General features: G+C 40.8%; 1 protein-coding gene across 1 annotated transcript in view; it reads left to right on the top strand.

Annotated features, from left to right (window-relative positions):
• Positions 1 to 19,803, top strand: part of cunh8orf34 (chromosome unknown C8orf34 homolog) — a 157,063-nt gene that overhangs the window by 93,233 nt on the left and 44,027 nt on the right. Inside the window, 2 exon segments of the mRNA XM_042332422.1 lie at positions 3,411 to 3,568; positions 4,229 to 4,395. Of these exon segments, the coding sequence (XP_042188356.1) occupies positions 3,411 to 3,568; positions 4,229 to 4,395 (325 nt within the window).

Raw genomic sequence — 19,803 nt, 5'->3', positions numbered from 1 at the left:
TTATCAATCCCAACGATGACTTCTCCCAGTGATTAGAAACCTGTCGTCAGGCCAGTAATAATTCCTCAGAATGATTTGAAATGGTCAATGGTGTATCTTCAAAAAAAAGCGGTCTGATTTTCCGCATATCTATTAAATTGGTTGACAATAACAATCACAACAATGTGCATTTATATAGTGCCATTCACATAGGTTAGGGTTTCGGAGCGCTCTAACAGAAGACACGATAATAATAGGAGAAGCCCCGATCATGGATAGAGCTGCAGCTTATGGACTAGGAGCTCACTGTGATGAGTTTGTGGATCACAGCTGGGGCCTAAATTAGCCCCAGTATTTGGAAGAGGAAAAACAGCCACCATTCCTGTTCCTGACCCATCTTCAGGACCCTCTATTGGTGATGAGTGTGTGTGTGACAGTTGGATGAGGAAAGGTCAGGCTCAGGTGTGATGTGGAATGTCCTGCCAACACTCTCTGCCAAAACTCACGTATGACTGATGGTCATTTAGTGAGTTACCAGAAAGCAACCAGTGCCCAACCAGCGATAAAGAGGCTGGGAACCAGAGCAGAGAAACATGTCAGTGTGGAGTAAAATTAGGAAAAAAATAATTGGACACAGTAAAGCTTAAAAAAAAGTGTGTCTACTTAATAATAATAATCATAATCCTTGCATTTGATATACCGCTTTTCACGTTCGGAGGCCATCCCAAAGCGCTTCACAGAACACACTGTAAAGTGAATTGACTGTATATTTGTGGGCAAACGCGGCAGCCAATTGTGCACAGCAGTGTCCCACAAACAGTCGTAGATTGAAAATGACCAATTTAATTATTGTTTTTGGAGGGATTATTATTATTAGGCGTGTGGAGTAAGGAAACTTGCCCAAGGTTTCGCCCTGCCTGGAATTGAACTCAGGTCTCTCACTTGCAAAGCGAGTGCTCTAACCACTGAGCTACAGGACTCCACAAACTTTTACAAGTGAAAAATTAAACTGCATTAGGATAGCCAAGAATAGTAATAATAATCCTTCCATTTGATATAGCGCTTTATCACATAGTTGAGCTTTCTCAAAGCGCTCCATGTGATATACACAACAACAACAACTTGCAGTGATATAGCGCCCTCCGTGCAGGGTAGTGTCTCAGAGTGCTTAACAGCCTGACTCCGAGCTGGGGGTGGAAGGAAGTGGCCGTAAGCACAGTCAAAGAGGAAAGTCTTCAGGCGGGACTTGAAAAAGGAGAGAGCAGGGGTAAGGCGGAGGGATTAAGGGAGAATGTTCCAGAGTTTCGAGGCCTCATGGCTGAAAGCACGACCGCCGATGGTGGGGCAGAGGGGGCGAGGGACGAGCTGGAGGCCATCAAGCGGAGGCTCTGGGTGGTAGATCGGGGAGGGAGGAGGTTGGAGAAGTAGGGAGGTGCCAGTGGAGCCTGGCCAGAACTGGTGAGATGGTCCTGGTAAGTATTTGGGTGGCAGAGTTTTGAATGAGCTGGATCTTTTGAATAGTGGAGCTGTAGAGAAAAGGTGAGGAGTGCATTTGAGTAATTCATCAGGAGGGAGGTGTTAAACGCATGCATGAGGGTTTTAGTTGCATTTGGGGAAAGGTACTGTCAGAGGTGGGCAATGTGGTGGAGGTGGAAGAAGGCGGTCCTGGCCAGGGACCAGCTGGAGGTCAAACCGGACGCCTAGATTGCGCACTAGTTCCGTGAGTTTGAGGGAGAGCCCAGGGAGGTTGAGGAGTTTAGATCCACAGGAGTGAAGACATTGACAGGAGCCAAGGAGTATGGCTTCTGTCTTATCCACATTCAGCTGCAGGAAGTTTACACTCATCCAGGCCCTGATGTCTGCCAGACAAGCTGATAGAATTTCGCGGACCTGGATTTGGTACTGGAGGAGGCAAAGCAGATTTGTGTGTTATCCGCATACATGTGGAAGTTTACCCCATGTCTGCAGATGACATTGCCCAGAGGGAGCATATAGATAAGGAAAAGAAGAGCACCAAGAATGGAGCCCTGGGGTACCCTGCAGGTGACCAGGTGGGGGGGGCGGGGGAGAAATCATTTGCTGAGATGAAGTGGAGTCAGTTGGTTAAGTAGGACTCGAACCATGCGAGTGCGGTCTCACTAAGGTGGATGAGGGAGAAGAGTCGGTGGAAGAGGATGGCATGATCGACTGTGTTGAATGCAGCAGAGAGATTCAGGGGGACAAGGAGGCAGCGGGAGCTCTGGTCACAGATAGAGAGGATGTTGTTTGTGACTTTGACAAGTGCTGTCTCTGTGCTGTGGGAATGGAGAAAAACAGACTGCAGGGGCTCAAGGAGGGAGTGGAGGAAAAGGTGTGACCGAAGTTGATCTGCAACAATGCGTTCGAGGACTTTGGCAAGGAAGGGTCGATTGGAGATGGGACGGTAGTGTGAGAGATTAGAGGGATCGAGGGTGGGTTTTTTGAGGAAGGGTGTGATAACTGCCCTATAATGTAAAGTGTAGCGACTGTGTATTAGGTAGCTTATCTGAGGGTTGACACTTTCTTTCCTCATTAAGTGCACTTTACTTAATTTCTGACACAGGATGAATCTACATGGAAATCTTTAGGTGGTGAAATGACCTCTAGTTACTCCCCACTACAGGATCTCATAGTTCCGATGCACATACAAAGGGTTTAACTTGACGGATTTATTTAGAGTAATGGTCATGCTGTGAGCACTAATCATGCCAGCTTTTCTTATTGCTTATCTCAAAACTGCACCTTATAGCAGAACAGTGCAATCCAGCACAGAAGCCCCTATTTGGAAACCTCTCTACTGGTGCAATCTCAAATATAAAAAATATATTTAAATAAGAGTTGTACTGAAACTACTGTAGTTACTTTATTTTGCAAATTCCAATTTTTTTTTATTTAATAGCCTTTCCACTGAATGCTTTTTCTTAGTTTGACTTTAGCGAAACCCCCCATGGAGTAAATAAAGTTAATGGATTAATCTAAAATTGTGTCCATGGCCAAGGGTATTGCATAAACCCGATATTTTTGTGGAGGATCTGCTTGAATATATTAGGGTTGATGATTAGGGATCATGCCTCATATTATATATATATAATATATGCAACTTCTGTTTCTTTCACATCTAAATGAGTCCTTAACCACCTATAAAAATAATACCCTTATCATGCCTTCAAGATGTCTTAAAGTGGTTCACAGAATATACTGTAAAAGGAATTGACTGTACATTTTGAGGGCGATACGTGGCAGCCAATTGCGCACAGCAGTGTACCACAAACAGCCGTGAATTGAGTGACCAAATTATTATTATAGTAATAATGTTCCTTTGTACAAGAGTGTCTCTCTGTGGACATTGTTCCCTTTTGTTTGATCTCAGTAATCATAAGGCGGATTCTGACATGTTAGTCCTTTTATTTAAGGACCTAGGAGCTTACGGTTCCTCCCTCGTTAAACCACGAGTAGTTGGAGAGTGGGTTGGACGTGAGGAAACGGATGCTGATCCTCTGGCAGCAGAAATGCTGCAGCCTCCAGTGCCTAGAATTAAAAGTGAAAGTGAGGAGCAACACAGCCCAGGAAGGTAACGACAGGGACCAGGCCATTGTTGAGCTTTCTCCTCTTTGCTCTCTTTCAGTATTGGTCTTATTAATCGTCAGCATTTCATTGTTACACTGCAAACCCTACATCATTACCACAAACACATTTCCTTGGCTAATTTAACAGGACATAACAGATGAAAGATCTGAAAGTTGATAGTCTGAGTTATCTTAAACATCCCATAACATTTCTATCATCTTAGTACCATCATCTTCAGGCATGCTCTTTAACATCAAATGCAGCGTGACAAGCAGAGGGTTATTTTGACTATTCCACGTTAAACGTTAGACTGAAATCAATCACAGAATCACATGTGTGTAGAAGGCCTTTCGGATCACTTATGTGTATCCTTTAATAATACAGCACCCTTCCGGCTTCCTATTACAACAACCAGATGTTTCTTAAATGAGTCCAACTAATTAATAACTGTGCCGTTACATCACAATTACTGTCTTATTGTTCTCAACTTCAAAAAGAAGTTCAGTTTCACACAATCTGCTGCCACTAGAACAATGCCAATACTTTAGTCAGTGTCTATTCCAGGATTGGATTTTGCTTATACACAGTTTAGAACCAGGGGTACTAACTAAGCTATCGTTTTCTCACTGATGCGTGACGACTTTTTCTAAAAACATTCTCATAGTGTGAAGACGGAGCAGAAGAGCAAAGGATTAAAACAACAACAGCAACAACACAAGAAGCTATTAGCGGCAATGCTATCGCAGGATTCCTTTGACTCAGTGCACAGTGCCACACCATCTGTGATGGAGGAAGACATAGATGCGGAGGACGATGCCATGGAATTGTTGGGTAAGTGGAAGAACATCAAACACACATCACTCCGAGGGGAGGGAGCCTTGTTGCAGAAATAGATTGAGTTGGAACAATGTTCCCACAAGGAGGCATCACTAACTTCTGGATTTCTTCTGTAAAGAAATATGTTTAAATATCAACCCCAATGTGTGTTCTGGGGATGCTAGAGAAAGGAGAAACAACAAAATAAGATGCATATGGGGAAAATATTTATTGTTAAAATATTTGTATTGACATAGGCAACTCTCCCTCATTCAACAGCACATTTGGGAAATAGTTGATTTGTTTGTAATGTAATAGATTTCTATGGTTCCCATGAAAATGCTCTCTGGTTTTATATGTTCACCAGCTCTTGCTCAGACGAGAGCTTTCATTTTCCTTTGATGTATTACTTATGAAGTTGGTTTCTGGCAGCCATGACTCATATAATATAATGCATTGTGTACTGGAACCTGCAAGAAAAGATGTAAAACAACACAGTAAATCAACTTGTAGAAGTTACCACATAGATCTCTGAACGTACTTACTGAAAACGGCATCATTGAGCTGGTGCTCAATAATGTTACATACAGGTAATTCCCTTGTCAAGTAAACTCAACGTTTTTTTAAAAAAGTTTGTCACACAAGATCATTATAAACGTATTGCAACACATGAAAATATTGGGAGGAGAGGGGGAGAGAGAGAACACAACAGTAAATTTACTAATTTTGCCTGTGGGGGCTTATAGGAGAAAAATCCCACTATACATTAATATTACTAATATATTACCAAACCTAATACAATTGGAGAATTGCCTTTATTACATAAAGTTACATAGAATGATACAACATAGAAACAGACTATTTGACGCAACTAATCCTTGCCGGTCTTTGTACAAGTGTCCACCCCTCCTAATCCTCTCTCCTATAACACAGTATTCCCAATTCCCTTGTGTATGCATCACATTTCTTGTAAAATATAATTATGCTTTTTTTTCCATCAGCCACAGCTGCCAACAGTGAGTTCCACATTCTCTTACCCTCTGAGTAAAGAAACTCCCTTTTAGATCTACGACTGGCTATTTTACAATTATGCTCCCTTGTTTTGAACTCGCTAAGAAGTAGAAATTTGGCAAGTTGCAGTTTTTGTATCTGCATGATATTAATGTTTAGCTGTACATTTGGTTGGCACTACTTTGAAATGATGCATTGCAATTTCCTATTATATAACTTTTCTCCTCCAGTTTTGTGCCCTTATGTCATATTGAGCTATTTGAGTCCTTTTTCTTTTTGCAAGGTTGTAGCTCCAAAGGCACCAGTCGCCCTCTAGTAATTTGCCAAGGTAGCCAACATCCATTTACTGCCTTTGGTAGATAGCCTATGTTAATTTTCTGCTGATCAATAAAAGACCCTGGCAGTGTAATGTCATAGGATATGATATATATATTATAATCACCAATATTGAGGAATTTACTGACAAGTGGAGATTAATATGCACATTGAACTACTGAGATAGGGAAGTTTATCATGGAATGGAGAATCCACAGTCTCATACATCTCCTGCTGTTTTTCCTCTGCGTTATTCTTAGGTAAATTATTTTGAACAGATGTGAAGGCAGAATCATTTTCCTTGTTTGTTTTGACTAAAGTCATGTTCAATTCAAACTTAACAGAGATCAGTTGTGCAATAACCTGATTGGAACAGATGTGTTTCGAGACAATTCTAATAACTTGGTGGAAAAACTATTGACGGGATCTGATAGCATCCAGTCTCCTTTCTTGGATGGGGATCCCTCTGCAGCACAAAGTGGAAGTATTCTAGACTGTGGGTTGTCATCAAGTGATTCTTAGTTCTCTGGTTTAAGAATGTAATGTTAGGCTTTTTATTTATTTCCTGTAAGGTCGAGCAAATAGTTTGGATTTGAGAATAAACCAAATCCTCTGATGTGGTTCCGCCAATCTAAAAATAATGCTGGGTCCTGTTTTCTCAGCCTTTGACTTGGTCACTTTGATCTTTTCACATCAGGTGATGAGAACAAAGTGACTAGTTCAAAGGAATTGGCAGTTTAAGGTCAACTCGTATCACAAGCCTTTGAGTGTGCTAGGGAAAGGTAAAACATATCAATACGGAAAAGACTGGGATATAGAGGTGAATGTGCTAATTATTAGATGCATTAAAAACAGGCATCTTATGGTAATGAACACATTTACTGGTCCCCTGGTGTCCCACTAGCAGCCATTCAAATGATCAATTTTATTTGGGGCATTGTTGGCCAGGACACAGGATAAAACTATTCTCTTTTCGAGTAGTGCCATGGGATTTTTAACGTCCGCTTGAACAGGCAGACGTCATGTCTCATCTGAAGGATGGATCTAGTTAATCTGAGTGCTTAAAATGCAATATCCAGCAGAAAAAAATACTGTCCCCAAAATAGAATATTGCTTTGTTTCGTGTGTATGTTTACAATATCACTGATCTACACCACAGAATGCTGAGATGATTATCTTATTTATTCCCAGCACTGTAAATACCCCTACAAAAAAATCAGAATCTTTGACTGCCAAGACCGAATTTATAAGACTGTTCGCAAAATTCTGAAATTTAAATTTGAAGTTTTGATGCAGTGTTTCTTTCTTCAGCCAAAGAGTCTGGTGATTTTTGAGTGCTTAGAAATTTTATTCAGCTAAAAAATGAAGGCTAATAGAAATAAGAATTCTGGTGTAGATTTATTTACAAAATACTGCTTTATAATATGTGCCTGGCATTTTACTGACCCTGGCATCCAATTCCATAACATGGAATCCCGTAGCATGCTTGCCTTGCAAGCGAGAGGACCCGGGTTCAATTCTCAGGCGGTGCGAAATGTTCGGTAAGTTTCCTTACTCCAAACACCCTTGTTTACTGAGCAGTAAGTTGGAACCCAATTGTTAGTCGATCAGAAGATTGCTTTCTGGGTGTAATAATCCCTCCAAAAAAGATTTGGTCACTCAATGCATGACTGTTTTTGAGATACTGCTGTGCGCAATTGGCTGTCTATTTCATCCACAAAATACACTTTACAGTATATTCTGTGAAGCACTTTGAGACATCTCAATGACCTGATATGGTGTTACATCAAATGATAGGATTATTATTATATAATTCACTTCATGAGCAGGTCGGTAGAGCAGAGAAACAAAGTTTTTAGAGCGGCAAGTGAAGTGAGTTAATGTTGAGAGATCTTACAAAAGGTTTGCTCTCTCTCCTTTAGTGCGATCTCCTGTTAAGTGTTCTGAGCTTGCTGTTCCCTGACGAAATTCCCTTTTTCACTTCCAATGAGAAACAAAAATAAACCAACAAACAGCACAGGCAGAGCTTCACTTTAAAGAGAATGTTTTCAAAGAGCAGCTGCTGCTCTGATGTATAAATTATGCTGAGTTACAGAGTTTGTATCTCAGTCTCTTGACAACCTAACAGCAGGCGTGAGATGATGAAGTCATTTTAGAACATTACATGACACAAATGTAATCCTTTTGAGCTTTTCTGACAATTAATGTCATTCATACGAGTTAACAGTTATCCTTGTCAGAGATTTTCTTGTAAGTGTTAATTTATTGACGGTTAATCACTACAATCTTACCCAATGCCGTACAATGCTGTTGCACCTCTTCTGTCTGCTGTAGATTTACAGCGGATAAAATGTTCTAAGTTATGAGATGCTGACTTTGGAGTTGAGTGAACGAAGTATTAAAACCCCAACAATAATTATATTTTCTCAGAACAAGGCTTTTGTTTTTAATTTGAGACCTGGGTTTGATTCCCGGTTGGGTAAGTTTCCTTATTCCACAAGCCTCTGTTTACCTAGCAATAATTAGGAACCCGGTCGTTAATTGATTTTCCGGGGGTAATAATTGGTCACTTGATCCAAGACTGTTTGTGAGACACTGCTGTGTGCAATTGGCTGCCGCGTTTCGTTCACAAAATATACAATGAATTCATTTTGCAGCATATTCTGTGAAGCACTTTGAGACATCTGGAAGACGTGATAAGGTGCTATATCAAATGCAAGGATTATTATTAATCCATGTGCTATTTTCCAGCAGAAAGATATATTGACAGCATGAGGTTAAGATACTTGAACTGCTTCTCTAGGTTTGCTTCCTTCCCCTGGTTCCCGATTCTGGCATCCTCAAGCAACAGAGCAGAACAGAACAGTTCTTCTCTATGTGTTAAGATATGGGCGAAACAGCAATTGCGGCAGCCAATTGCGCACAGCAGTGCCCCACAAACAGTCGTGGATTGAAAATGACCAATTTATTATTGTTTTTTTTGGAGGGATTATTATTAGGCGTGTGGAGTAAGGAAACTTGCCCAAGGTTTCGCCCTGCCTGGAATTGATCCCAGGTGTCTCACTTGCCAGGTGAGTGCTCTAACCACTAAGCTACAGGACTCCACTTTGAACCCACTGCTAATGTTTCTAGGTTTGTTAATCCACATTTAATATCTCGACTTTATACAAACCTATAGAACACTGAAGTCTATGAAAGTAAAACATAGATCAATAGGGGCTAGAGAAAAAAAATACACACACAGATAAGAGACACAGAGAGACAGACAAGACACACACATACACACACACAGATAGAGAGAGACACAGAGACACAGACAATGAATAAAAAAAGCAATAAATGTTTGGAGCTTCTTTAGTTCATTTGAGTAGATGGATCAATACCTGTCGAGAAAGAGGATTGAGAGTTATAGACACAGAACCAGCTCTGCTTGTTTACCAAGGAGATTAGGATAACAATACAAGATCCTTAGGTTTTTTTTGTTTGGCTGGGTATCCAACACATGCGGAAATCCATCACCATGTATAACAACAACTTGCATTTACACAGCGTCCCTCAGGTAGGGTAGCATCCCAGACTGCTTTACCAAACTGATAGTTCCACGTATGCCATCTACACATGGAAATTTCCCTTTGTCTGGAATGGAGCTTGCACTCTCTCCCCAGGACTCACTCTGCTTACCTAATTTGCATTTTTATGGTGCCTTGTTGTGTTAAAACATCTCAAAGATCTTTCGCATTTCCTGGGGGCATTTTGCTCATCTGCCAATTTTCTGAATTTGGTGGGTTCTGCTTCACGATGCGCTTTTTTTGTAAATCGTGTGCAAATCTTGCAATTTGATATTCACAAACCACAAATCTCAATTAGCGACCAGGTTCTGAATATGACATTTATGACTCCAGCATAGAGACAATCCAGTGCCCTCCTCGTTGCTGTTCTTTGAAGGTTCACTGTGTTATTTAAAGCTCCACTGATGAAGTGAGCTTCTGCTTGCCTCATTGTAGCCTTTGATTCTCTCCTTGCATTTTCTTTGCACCTCTGCTATTTTTCACAGTACTATTTTTGGAGTATTTATGATTAATGAGCATTCAAATAAGCCTGCCGTTTGCCATTTTAAACATACGAGGATTTCAACTAGCTTGTTGCTTAGAAATACAGTGCAGAAAGCATAGTTTCATCATTAAAATGTAAATAAAAAGCTCATCATTCACTGTTTTCTGCAATGAAAATGAAGACTAATGATTGTTTGTGGGATATTGCTATGGTTGCCGCATTCATCCACAAAAACAGTCGCTACACTTCACAGTAAAAATAATCTTGTGATGGGCTTTTAGACATTCCTGCGTCATAAGGTGCTGTATCAAATGCAAGGATATTATTATTGTTAATATCTGTATGCAGCACACTATCATGTGTAACAAAGAAATCGATATCCACAAATTTTCGCTTGATAAATCATCATCTGGGTTTTGGCCTGTAGCAGATATAACATTGCTAGCTCATTAACAGAGAACGATGGCGATCTAAAATCATTGGGAATTTCTAACCTTGTGTCCCCCCCAAAAGCTTGCAGCACAAAATCTAGATTTCCTTAAATACATCTATGCTATATACGGTAATTCTAAATTATTTGTGAACCCTGCATCTTAATTAAATGATAATAATATTGAAATTGGTGGGTTGGTGGGTTGAAGAACACTGGTTGTTGGATTTGAGACCAGTAAACTCAGCACGGACCAGGATTCAAACCATTAGATTCCAATGAGTAACCTGCAGACTGGTGGAATCCTGCACCTCAGTGGTTAGAGCACTCGCCTCAAAAGCGAGAGACCTGGATTTGATTTCTAGACAGGGCGAAACCTTGGGCAAGTTTCCTTATTCCACATGCTTCTGTTTACCTAGCAGTAAGTAGGAACCATGGATCTTTAGTTGTTAATCAACTGGCGGATCACTTTTCTGGGGGGATTAATTTCTTCAAATAAAAGAAGTGTTTTGAGACATCTTGAAGACGTGGTAAGGCACTATATCAAATGCAATTATTATTATTATTAATATTATTATTATATCCACTGTTGGGTTCGAAGGTGCGGCCATCAGTGGAACTAACCACTCTATACCAACAACAACAACAACAAGATTCCATTTATAGAGCGCCTTTCACGTCGGGAGGACTCTATTGTAGTAACATCTGGGACAAAAGGTGCAATCAGAAAAGACCACTTTATTCTGTTTAGCCAAAATATAAAGTTGTGAACCTGAGAACAGAAGAATCAAAGACACTTGTATTTTATGAGTAATTACTTAATAATTCACTTCATAAGGCAGAAAGACACTGAATTAATAAGGCAGAAATACATATTATTTTGCATTGATTCAATAAGCAGGGGCACAATAAGCAGGGTCACAATAGACAATTTGGTGCTGTTATGCTCACTGTAGTGACAATATCAACGCTCAGTAGTTGAGCTTCTCTCGTTTGGGAATGCTGATACTAGTAGGAGTTGAATCTCTTGAAATTGTTTTGCAGCTGTGTTCTTGTATCTTCAGAGTCTGTTCTTTTCTTTGTTGCAATCTTGAATGGTCAAGTGTCTCTAGTCACAGAACCTGAGTGGGAGTTCTTCCTTCCTGGAGGAGCAAAAAATGTATTCACTCTCACCAATTCAGGCTGAACAAACTGTAGTACCTCATTTATCATGGTCCTTTTTAACATTAGGATGATCCATGCAAGTCTGCAATTCCCTAGCCATCTGATTAACATTTTAATCAAACTGGGGCCAGACCTGTGCATCATTGAGCTGACTCTGATCATGACAATGTAGGACCATACATCAACAATTCTCAAGACAAGCTATAGCTGTGATAAGTTCACTTCTTTCTTCTCAACAATTTAAATCTTCAGCAGACTGACATATTCTCGTATCATTTTATTCTGTGAAGCGCATTGAGACGTCTCAACGATGTGATAAGGTGCTATATTAAATGCAAGGATTATTATTATATGGAGTAATATCAGCTGCACCGCTGTTATGTTGTGCATAAATAGAAATTCTGCAGCTCAGCTCAATTTAATTGAGCTTTAATTGTAGTTCTGCAAAGTCATTTGGTACTGACTAATGAGCATAAGGAAATTTCACCTGATCAAAACAATAATTTATAATCATAATAATCCTTGCGTTTGATATAATACCTTATCACGTCCCCACTTCCCCAAAAGAACATGGTCACTCAATGTACAACTGTTTATGGGACACTGCTGTGCGAAATTGTCCACAAAATACAGTCAATCCACTTTACAATATATTCTGTGAAGTGTCTTGAGACGTCTCAACAGCGTAATATTAAGTGTAAGGATTATATTATTATTATTTAACATTAGAAAATTGTCCAATAAAAGTTTTTGTGCTGTCCATTTTCAAATGGACCTTTTTAAAATATGATTGCAGAACTAATCAAGTGATCGGCTCCTCATAGAACTCGACATTGGAGCGTCGCATGTGCTCAATTCCATATGTGAAGAACTATCCTTAAACCTGGCCATTGCGACTAAGAGCAGGCAGCATACATTCTCACTCCTGACATCCTTATTCCCTGCAGTACTGTGTACTAGCATGCTTGCAACATTGGACATATATCACAACACACATACTTAAGAGAGTCCGGCAAGTGTAATAGCAAGATAAACAGCAGTTTCCAGACAGGACTTCTCATAGCCGCCAAACTTCGCATTGATATGTCTTAGTTCAACAGTGAGCTGGTTCCCCCCAGTGGCTTTTCTAGTTCAAGGTAACAATATCATTTTGCTTCTAACAGTATAAATTGGGCGTTAAAGTTATTGGATAGACATAGACTTTAGATGATATAATGCCTATGGACCCTAAGGATAGAATTCCTCACCATTCTCAGTCGATGGAAGTGAATTCTGGCCTTTGAATCTTTAGTTGCGATTTTACAGTGCTCAGTGATACAGGATTATCACTTTGTGGTTGAATTAAGGCTGACCTCAAGCAATTGACCTTTCAGATTAGGCTTTGTATATCTGGTTTGAGAAGCACAAAAAGTACTGTGCAACTCTGGTATGCTTACAACATTGGACATATCTCATAACACACATACTTAATAGAGTCAGAATTCGCAGCTGGAATAGCAAGATAAACAGCAGTTTCCAGACAGGACTTGTCATGTTCCACCAAGCTTCACATTGAAAGGTTTTATTTCAGCAGTTAGCTGGGTCCCCCTGGTGGCTATTCAAGTAATACTTCAGGCTCAGCTGCAAAAGCACCATTATCATTTGCAACAATAAAAACAACTTGCATTTATATAGTCCTCCTCACGTTAGGTTGCACTTCACCATCCGTTACATTTATCAAAAGATGTCCAATGTTTTAGCTCTTTCCAAGAGATAATTCCAATCTCTTTATTTTTTCCAAATTTTATATAAATGCAATTTGTTGTTGTCAAGTCTACAATTATCAAAAGACAAGGACCATTATGGCTGCATTCTATTGGTTATTCCAGCTCCTTTAAGGCCTAAGCTCTTTACTGACAGTGATAGGCCATAGAACCAGAGCAAAACAGAAACAGCCTCTGTTTCTCATAGTTATTGCACACAAATTCCAACCCATTTTGGGGCTAACTGCTGTGCTTCTCTCCCTCTCACTTTCTGACTCTAAAATTGTCACTCTTTCTCTCTATGACATATCTGTGTGTATTCCATGTCTTTCTTGAACTAACAAATTCGCTCACAAAAACATGGTATATGCTGTGAAGCACCTTGAGAGATCTCCCAAAGAAAAGATACAATACAATACAAAATTACATTTGTATAGAGCCTTTCACGTCGGGAGGATGTTCTAAAGCACTGGACAGTCAGGGATTTGAACCAGAGCCGGGGGTTGAGATTGGAGAGGGTGGAGGGCAGGGAGGGTTGGAGGGTGGCTGAAGGTTTGGTCAAAGAGGAGGGTTTTGAGACTCGCCTTGAAGAAGGCAAGGGAGGGAGCGAGGAGAATGTGGGATGGAGTTCCATAGGGTAGAGGCAGAAAGGCTGAAGGCCTGGCTACCGATGGTGGGCCGGGCAGGGGACGTGGAGCAGGCCGGAGCCTGCTGAATAGAGGGAGCAGATAGGTTGATATGGGTTACCAAGTCGCAGAGGCAGGAAGGGGTAAGGCCATGGAGGGCCTTGAAGGCTAGGATAAGGATTTTGAACTCTATCCTCTGGGGGATGGGGAGTCAGTGAAGCCGGACGAGGGAGGGGGTGATGGGTTCATGAAGCCTGGTGCAGGAGAGGTCACAAACTGCAGAGTTCTGGATGATCTGCAGTTTGTGGAGTGAAGATTTGGGAAGGCCGACAAGCAGGGAGTTGACATAGTTGAGCCTAGATATGATGGATGTGTGGATGAGGGTTTTGGCGGCCTGAGGGATGAGCAGTGGAGGAACCAGGCAATGTTGAGGAGGTGGGGGAAGCCAGAGCGGATCATGGCACAGATGCAGAGTAGAAAGGATAGTTGAGGGTCAAAGAAGATGCCAAGGTTGCGGACTGGCTTGGTGAGGTGGAGTGTGCATCCCTGGATGGTGATGCTGCCAGTACCTGAGCTGTAGAGGCATTGACAGGAACCAATTAAGACGGCCTTGGTCTAGTTGACATTCAACTGTAGAAAGTTAGCTCTCAGCCAGAAATTGATGTCTGACAGACATTCTGTCAGGACAGAAGTGGTTATATCAAATGTAAGGACTATTATTATCTATTATTATAACCCTACACTGTACAGAAATAGTCAGGCATGCATGTAAAGTTACAAAGGCTTACAGTAAACAAGTTGTTCGGTTGACTTGCATCCCATGTGCACATACAGGTGTCCCATTCTATGAAGTATCAGGATAGAAGGGATTGGTATCTGTGCCTAGCCTCCCTATTCTCTAATGATGGGCTATCACTGCTCTACCTGTGTATTTCTGTAACATGCCATTCAGAGGTGCATGTGAGCAGTTTGTGGTGACTTTTCAAACCCCTTCAACTGGACTCGCCCACTCCCAGCATTGCCTCAGAATAATCTGCCCATGTGATCCACATCATAAGCCTAAGCCTCCCCCCCACCATCCCATTCTTCCCAAGCTCTGCTGTCAGGCTATGACACTGTTAAGCACTCCTTGCGCGATGGCGCTATATAAATGTATTCAAATGATATAGATGCATTCAAGAGTAAACTGGACTCTCACACGAGGGAGAGAGGTATTAGGAGTGAGTAAAGAGTGGGTGGAGATTTATGTAGAGTATAAACACCAGCACAGACTGGTCGGGCCAAATGGCCTGTTTCCATGCTGTACGTTTTTGTAAATCTTTGTAAATAAATGTAATTTGTTGTTGTCAGCATGTGCCTATCAATATCATGCAAACACTCTTGTAAAGATGAGCTTGATTTTAATGATAAACACAACAAAATACTCAGATATGCTAATCTATGTATTCTGGAAAAAAGATATCAAGTCTTATATGGTTTTTATTTTAATAACTCTAATACTGCTACAATTTCCCCAAGGACTTGAGTGCATTGAAATGGATTGTTTTGCTGTCATAACTTAGCAGAAGATAAAATCTCCCAAGTTTAATTAGCCATGATTAAATTTCCACTCCCAGCTCTCATAAAATGTAATTGCAAATGTGAAGAATCAAACATATTGTCAGCTCTTTCCATGGGTTTCCAATAAATTTACCCAAACCATAATTGAGAAGACAATTACAATCTTTATCCCCTTCATAAAGTTGCTCACACATGTAAGGAAACTACTGAGTGGGTAGGAATTTGATGTGTTATGTTGAGAAATTTAGAGCCATTCAGTCCACGGTGTCTGTGCTGGCTCTCAGATCAATTCAAGTCTGATTTACCTGCCATTTCTCAATACCCTGGAGCTAACTTTCTAAGGTAATTGCCCAGATAAAAATTGTTGCAATTTATTTCAGGAGAAGTGTAATGACTTCTTCCTGCCTGTCACTGAAATATTCTTCAAAAACCAAATTAATTGTTTAAATGCAATCATGGCTTCTAATTCTCTTCCTGCAGAAGCGCTACACCGTGCAATTGAGATATTGGAGTCTTCATTTATGGTATTTCTTAACGGGAGTCCTTATTAAGAAATCTGAGTCATGCACAGATTTTCACTTGCCAGAAGTATATCACCCTGACTCAATGGAACTCTGCTTCATTCCAATCTACTTTGAGAACATAGATCCCTTGGGTCAATTTAGGATGTTTAAAAAAAGATTCAGATATTTGGCAGATAGAGTTATCAGCGGTTTCGGGAAACAGCAGGGCGTTGGATTAGAAGATCTGCCAAAGTCTAATAAACTGGAGGAACAGGCTTGATAATAATAATAATAATCCTTGCATTTGATATAGCGCTTTTCACGTCGGGAGGACGTCCCAAAGCGCTTCACAGAACACACTGTAAAGTGAATTGACTGTATATTTGTGGGCGAACGCGGCAGCCAATTGCGCACAGCAATGTCCCACAAACAGTCGTAGATTGAAAATGACCAATTTAATTATTGTTTTTGGTTTTGGAGGGATTATTATTAGGCTCTATGTGGAGTAAGGAAACTTGCCCAAGGTTTCGCCCTCTGCCTGGAATTGAACTCAGGTCTCTCACTTGCAAAGCGAGTGCTCTAACCACTGAGCTACAGGACTCCACCATCCTCCGGTTCCTGTTTAATAAGGAATCCAGTTAGAATTCTCAAAGTTTTTGAGATGCTGCAAATTTAGGGCCCTTAATTACAAACGCAGTTCTGAACTGGAACTTGAAGAAAGAAACAATATAATTCATATTTTCAGGCTGGAAGCTGCTTCTGGCTTACATACTGACCCAACATTTAGAGTCAAGATCATTAGGACCCCCGCTCGGGTCATAATGATCCTGACTGTTCAGCGCCTTGGATGTCCTCTCGATGTGAAAGGCGCTTCACAAGTGTAATTTTGAATTGTGTTTAGATTCCAAATTCAGAAGGTGAAAATCATTCAGGAGATTGAACACTCAAACTGATTGTTTATTCACCGGTTGCTGTTACGTGGAGCCCCGTAGCCTAAAGGTAACGGCAATGGATGAATAGCTAATTCATAATCAAAACACAAAATACTGCAGATGCTGGAATCTGAAACAAAAACAGAGAGAGCTGGGAAAAGTCAGCAGGTCAGGCAGCATCTATGGAGAAAGGAAAGTGAGTCAACGTTTCGGTTCTGATGATGGGTCGTGGACCTGAAACGTTGACTCACTTTCCTTTCTCCATAGATGCTGCCTGACGTGCTAAGTCTTCCCAGCTCTCTCTGTTTTTGTTTGAGCTAATTCATAATGTCTGGTTAGACATCTTACAACAAGCACTTTTGAGATGTCCTCTCGATGTGAAAGACAGTATAGAAATGTGCATTGTACTGTATTTCGCTCACAAAACACACAGTCAATCCACTGTACAGAATTTCCCGTGAAGCACTTTGAGACGTCTCAATGACATGGTAAGGCACTATATCAAATGCAAGGATAATTATGATTATTATTATTATGTTATCAGCCTGGTAAAGTGAGATTCTTCAAAAGGAAAAGGTTTCCTTTTAATATGTGTGGGGAGAAAAATACTTGAAAAGCATGTGAGGATTTTCTATCTGGGACTTTTATAGTGAACGTATTAAAAACTCTTGGCAACACTTTTGAGAATTTAACATATCTTGTAGTTGAAAGTACATCTGCCTCCAGTACCTGAATTTTTATTGGGTGGCAGACAACAAGATCCAGCAGGCCGAGGCTGTAATGAGGACAGGTGTAACGTGATGGTTGCTTGCACAGGTTACAGAAAATCCTGCACAATCTGTACCAGAACTCAGCAGGCAATAACAGAAACAGCCAAGCACATTTCAGGTGTCAGCCTAGTTCAGTTGCTAGCACTTTTGTCTCTGAGTCAGAAAGTTGTGGGCTCAAGCCCCATATACGGACTTTGAACTCACAGTCAAGCTGATATTTCATTGCGGCGCTGGGAGAGGGCTGTATTGTCATGGATGCTGTCTTTCGGATTAAAATGTTAAACCACAATCCCATTTGGCTATACAGGTGGATGCTGAAGATCCCATGGCACTAGCTTGAAAAGAGAAGAGTTTTTCCCGGTGTCCCAGCCAACAATATCCCAAATAATATTGGTCATTAACTTACTTCATGGCTGTTTGTAAGATCATGTTGTGCACAATTGGGCTACTAAGTTCACCTAGAAATATACAATCCCTGCACTTCACAGTAAATCCTGAGAAGTGCTTTGAGTTGTCCTCCTGACACATTATTATTAATATTAATACTTTATCCTCTAGGCCTGACCCATTTTCTTTTCCAGTGACTTCCACTTGATCAATCTGTCTGTCTGAGGAGCTGATCTAGTGTTGCCATTTACAAATCTAGTAAATGAGATCAATACAAAACTGACTCCTATGTTTGCAGAATGGAAAATAATTTGACAAAAGCTACAGGTTTGAATAGGTTTAAGTCCAATGAAGTTCACTAGATGGCAGTATTTTCCAAGCTTTTCATTTAAAGGCGATGGTGAGGCTGCGGCTGGATGTTAAACACCAATATTAATCTTATGTATTTTCTTCAATTATATTTTTACTGTACAAAGTCAACTCTCTTAACATTTCCTACAAAATGAACTAACTTGTATTTTAACAGATTCTCCATACATATCTCTTTTTAATAACACTATGCTTGTTCACTTCAAAATTGTTTTAGGTTCCCTCTGTCTTTCTGAACATTTGTTTGGATTTCAGCAGTGAGTGCTGGTGAGATAATAAGCGGAGCTGCTAAGTACACAGTATCAGGGTGCAGAATTAATACCATATAAAACTGAAAGTCTCTTGGTTTAATGTAACTATGAGGCTGCCATATACCGTGTCAATTAATTTTATTTAAAATCTTTAAATCTATATGAGGGAAAGCTTTCTTTGGTCAATCAGAGATTATTTAGGCTTGGCTCCAGTAAGTAAAAGGATGTTCTGCCAATAACTGAATGCCTGTTTCTTGTTATACTGTGGTTAGTGCTGAAACTCATCATCACCATAAGTGTATTCAAACCAGACTCAGAGTTAATTACACACACATGCGTATGCAGTGCTGGGACTGTGCTGTATCGGGGGATGTGCCGTCCTTTGGATCAGATATTAAACGAAAGTCCTGTCTGCCTGTTATGTGGACAGTAAACATCCCATGGCACTATTTGAAATGACAAGGGAGTTTATCCCTGACCAAAAATAGAACTATAGAAATTTAGAGCACAGAAGGAGGCCATTAAGCCCATAGTGTTTGTGCTAGCTCTCAGAGCAATCCTTTAAGTCCCATTTACCTGCCCTTTCTCAATACACTGTAGCTGACACTCTATGGTAATTCCCCAGATAAAATTTGGTCATTTTCTTCATGGCGGTTTGTGGGACATGGCTGTTTGTGGGACATGGCTGTTTGTGGGACATGGCTGTTTGTGGGACATTGCTGCGTGCAAACTGGCTGCTGAGTTCACCTACAGATATAGTCACAAAATATATTTTGGTTCTGGGATGTTCACTACACGTTACAGTAAATCCTGTGAAGTGCTTTCACAAATCCTCCTGACGTGAAAGGCTCTCTAACAGACATAATAATAATTAGTTATACCTGTTCCTGTGAAATTTTGCTATGTCTGGAATCAAATGCACACTCTTTCCCTGGAGGAACACATTTTGTTTACCTACTCCAAAGAGTATTCGAGAGCCAGGGCTTGTGGACACCAGAGTGTGTGTTGGGGTAAAACCACATAGATTGCCATTGAGAGCACTGTCTTGCAAGCTTCCTGCTGCTTGTACAGTTAGGACCACAACAACAACGACAAGATTGGATTTATAGAGCACCTTTCACGTCGGGAGGACGTCCCAAGGCGCTGGACAGTTGAGTCGGGACCCGAGCAGGGGGGAAATGGTCAGGGAGAGGGGAGGGAAGGGAGGGAGCGAAGAGAGGGTAGAGAATTGAGAGGGGAGCTGAAGGCACGGTTGAAGAGAAAGATCTTGAGACCGGCCTTGAAGGAGGAAAGGGAGGAAGCAAGGTGAA

Source organism: Callorhinchus milii, unplaced genomic scaffold (assembly GCF_018977255.1).
Source record: "Callorhinchus milii isolate IMCB2004 unplaced genomic scaffold, IMCB_Cmil_1.0 Scaffold2, whole genome shotgun sequence".
In the NCBI taxonomy this organism is placed as follows: domain Eukaryota; kingdom Metazoa; phylum Chordata; class Chondrichthyes; order Chimaeriformes; family Callorhinchidae; genus Callorhinchus; species Callorhinchus milii.
This window is presented reverse-complemented; position numbering and strand designations above follow the sequence as displayed.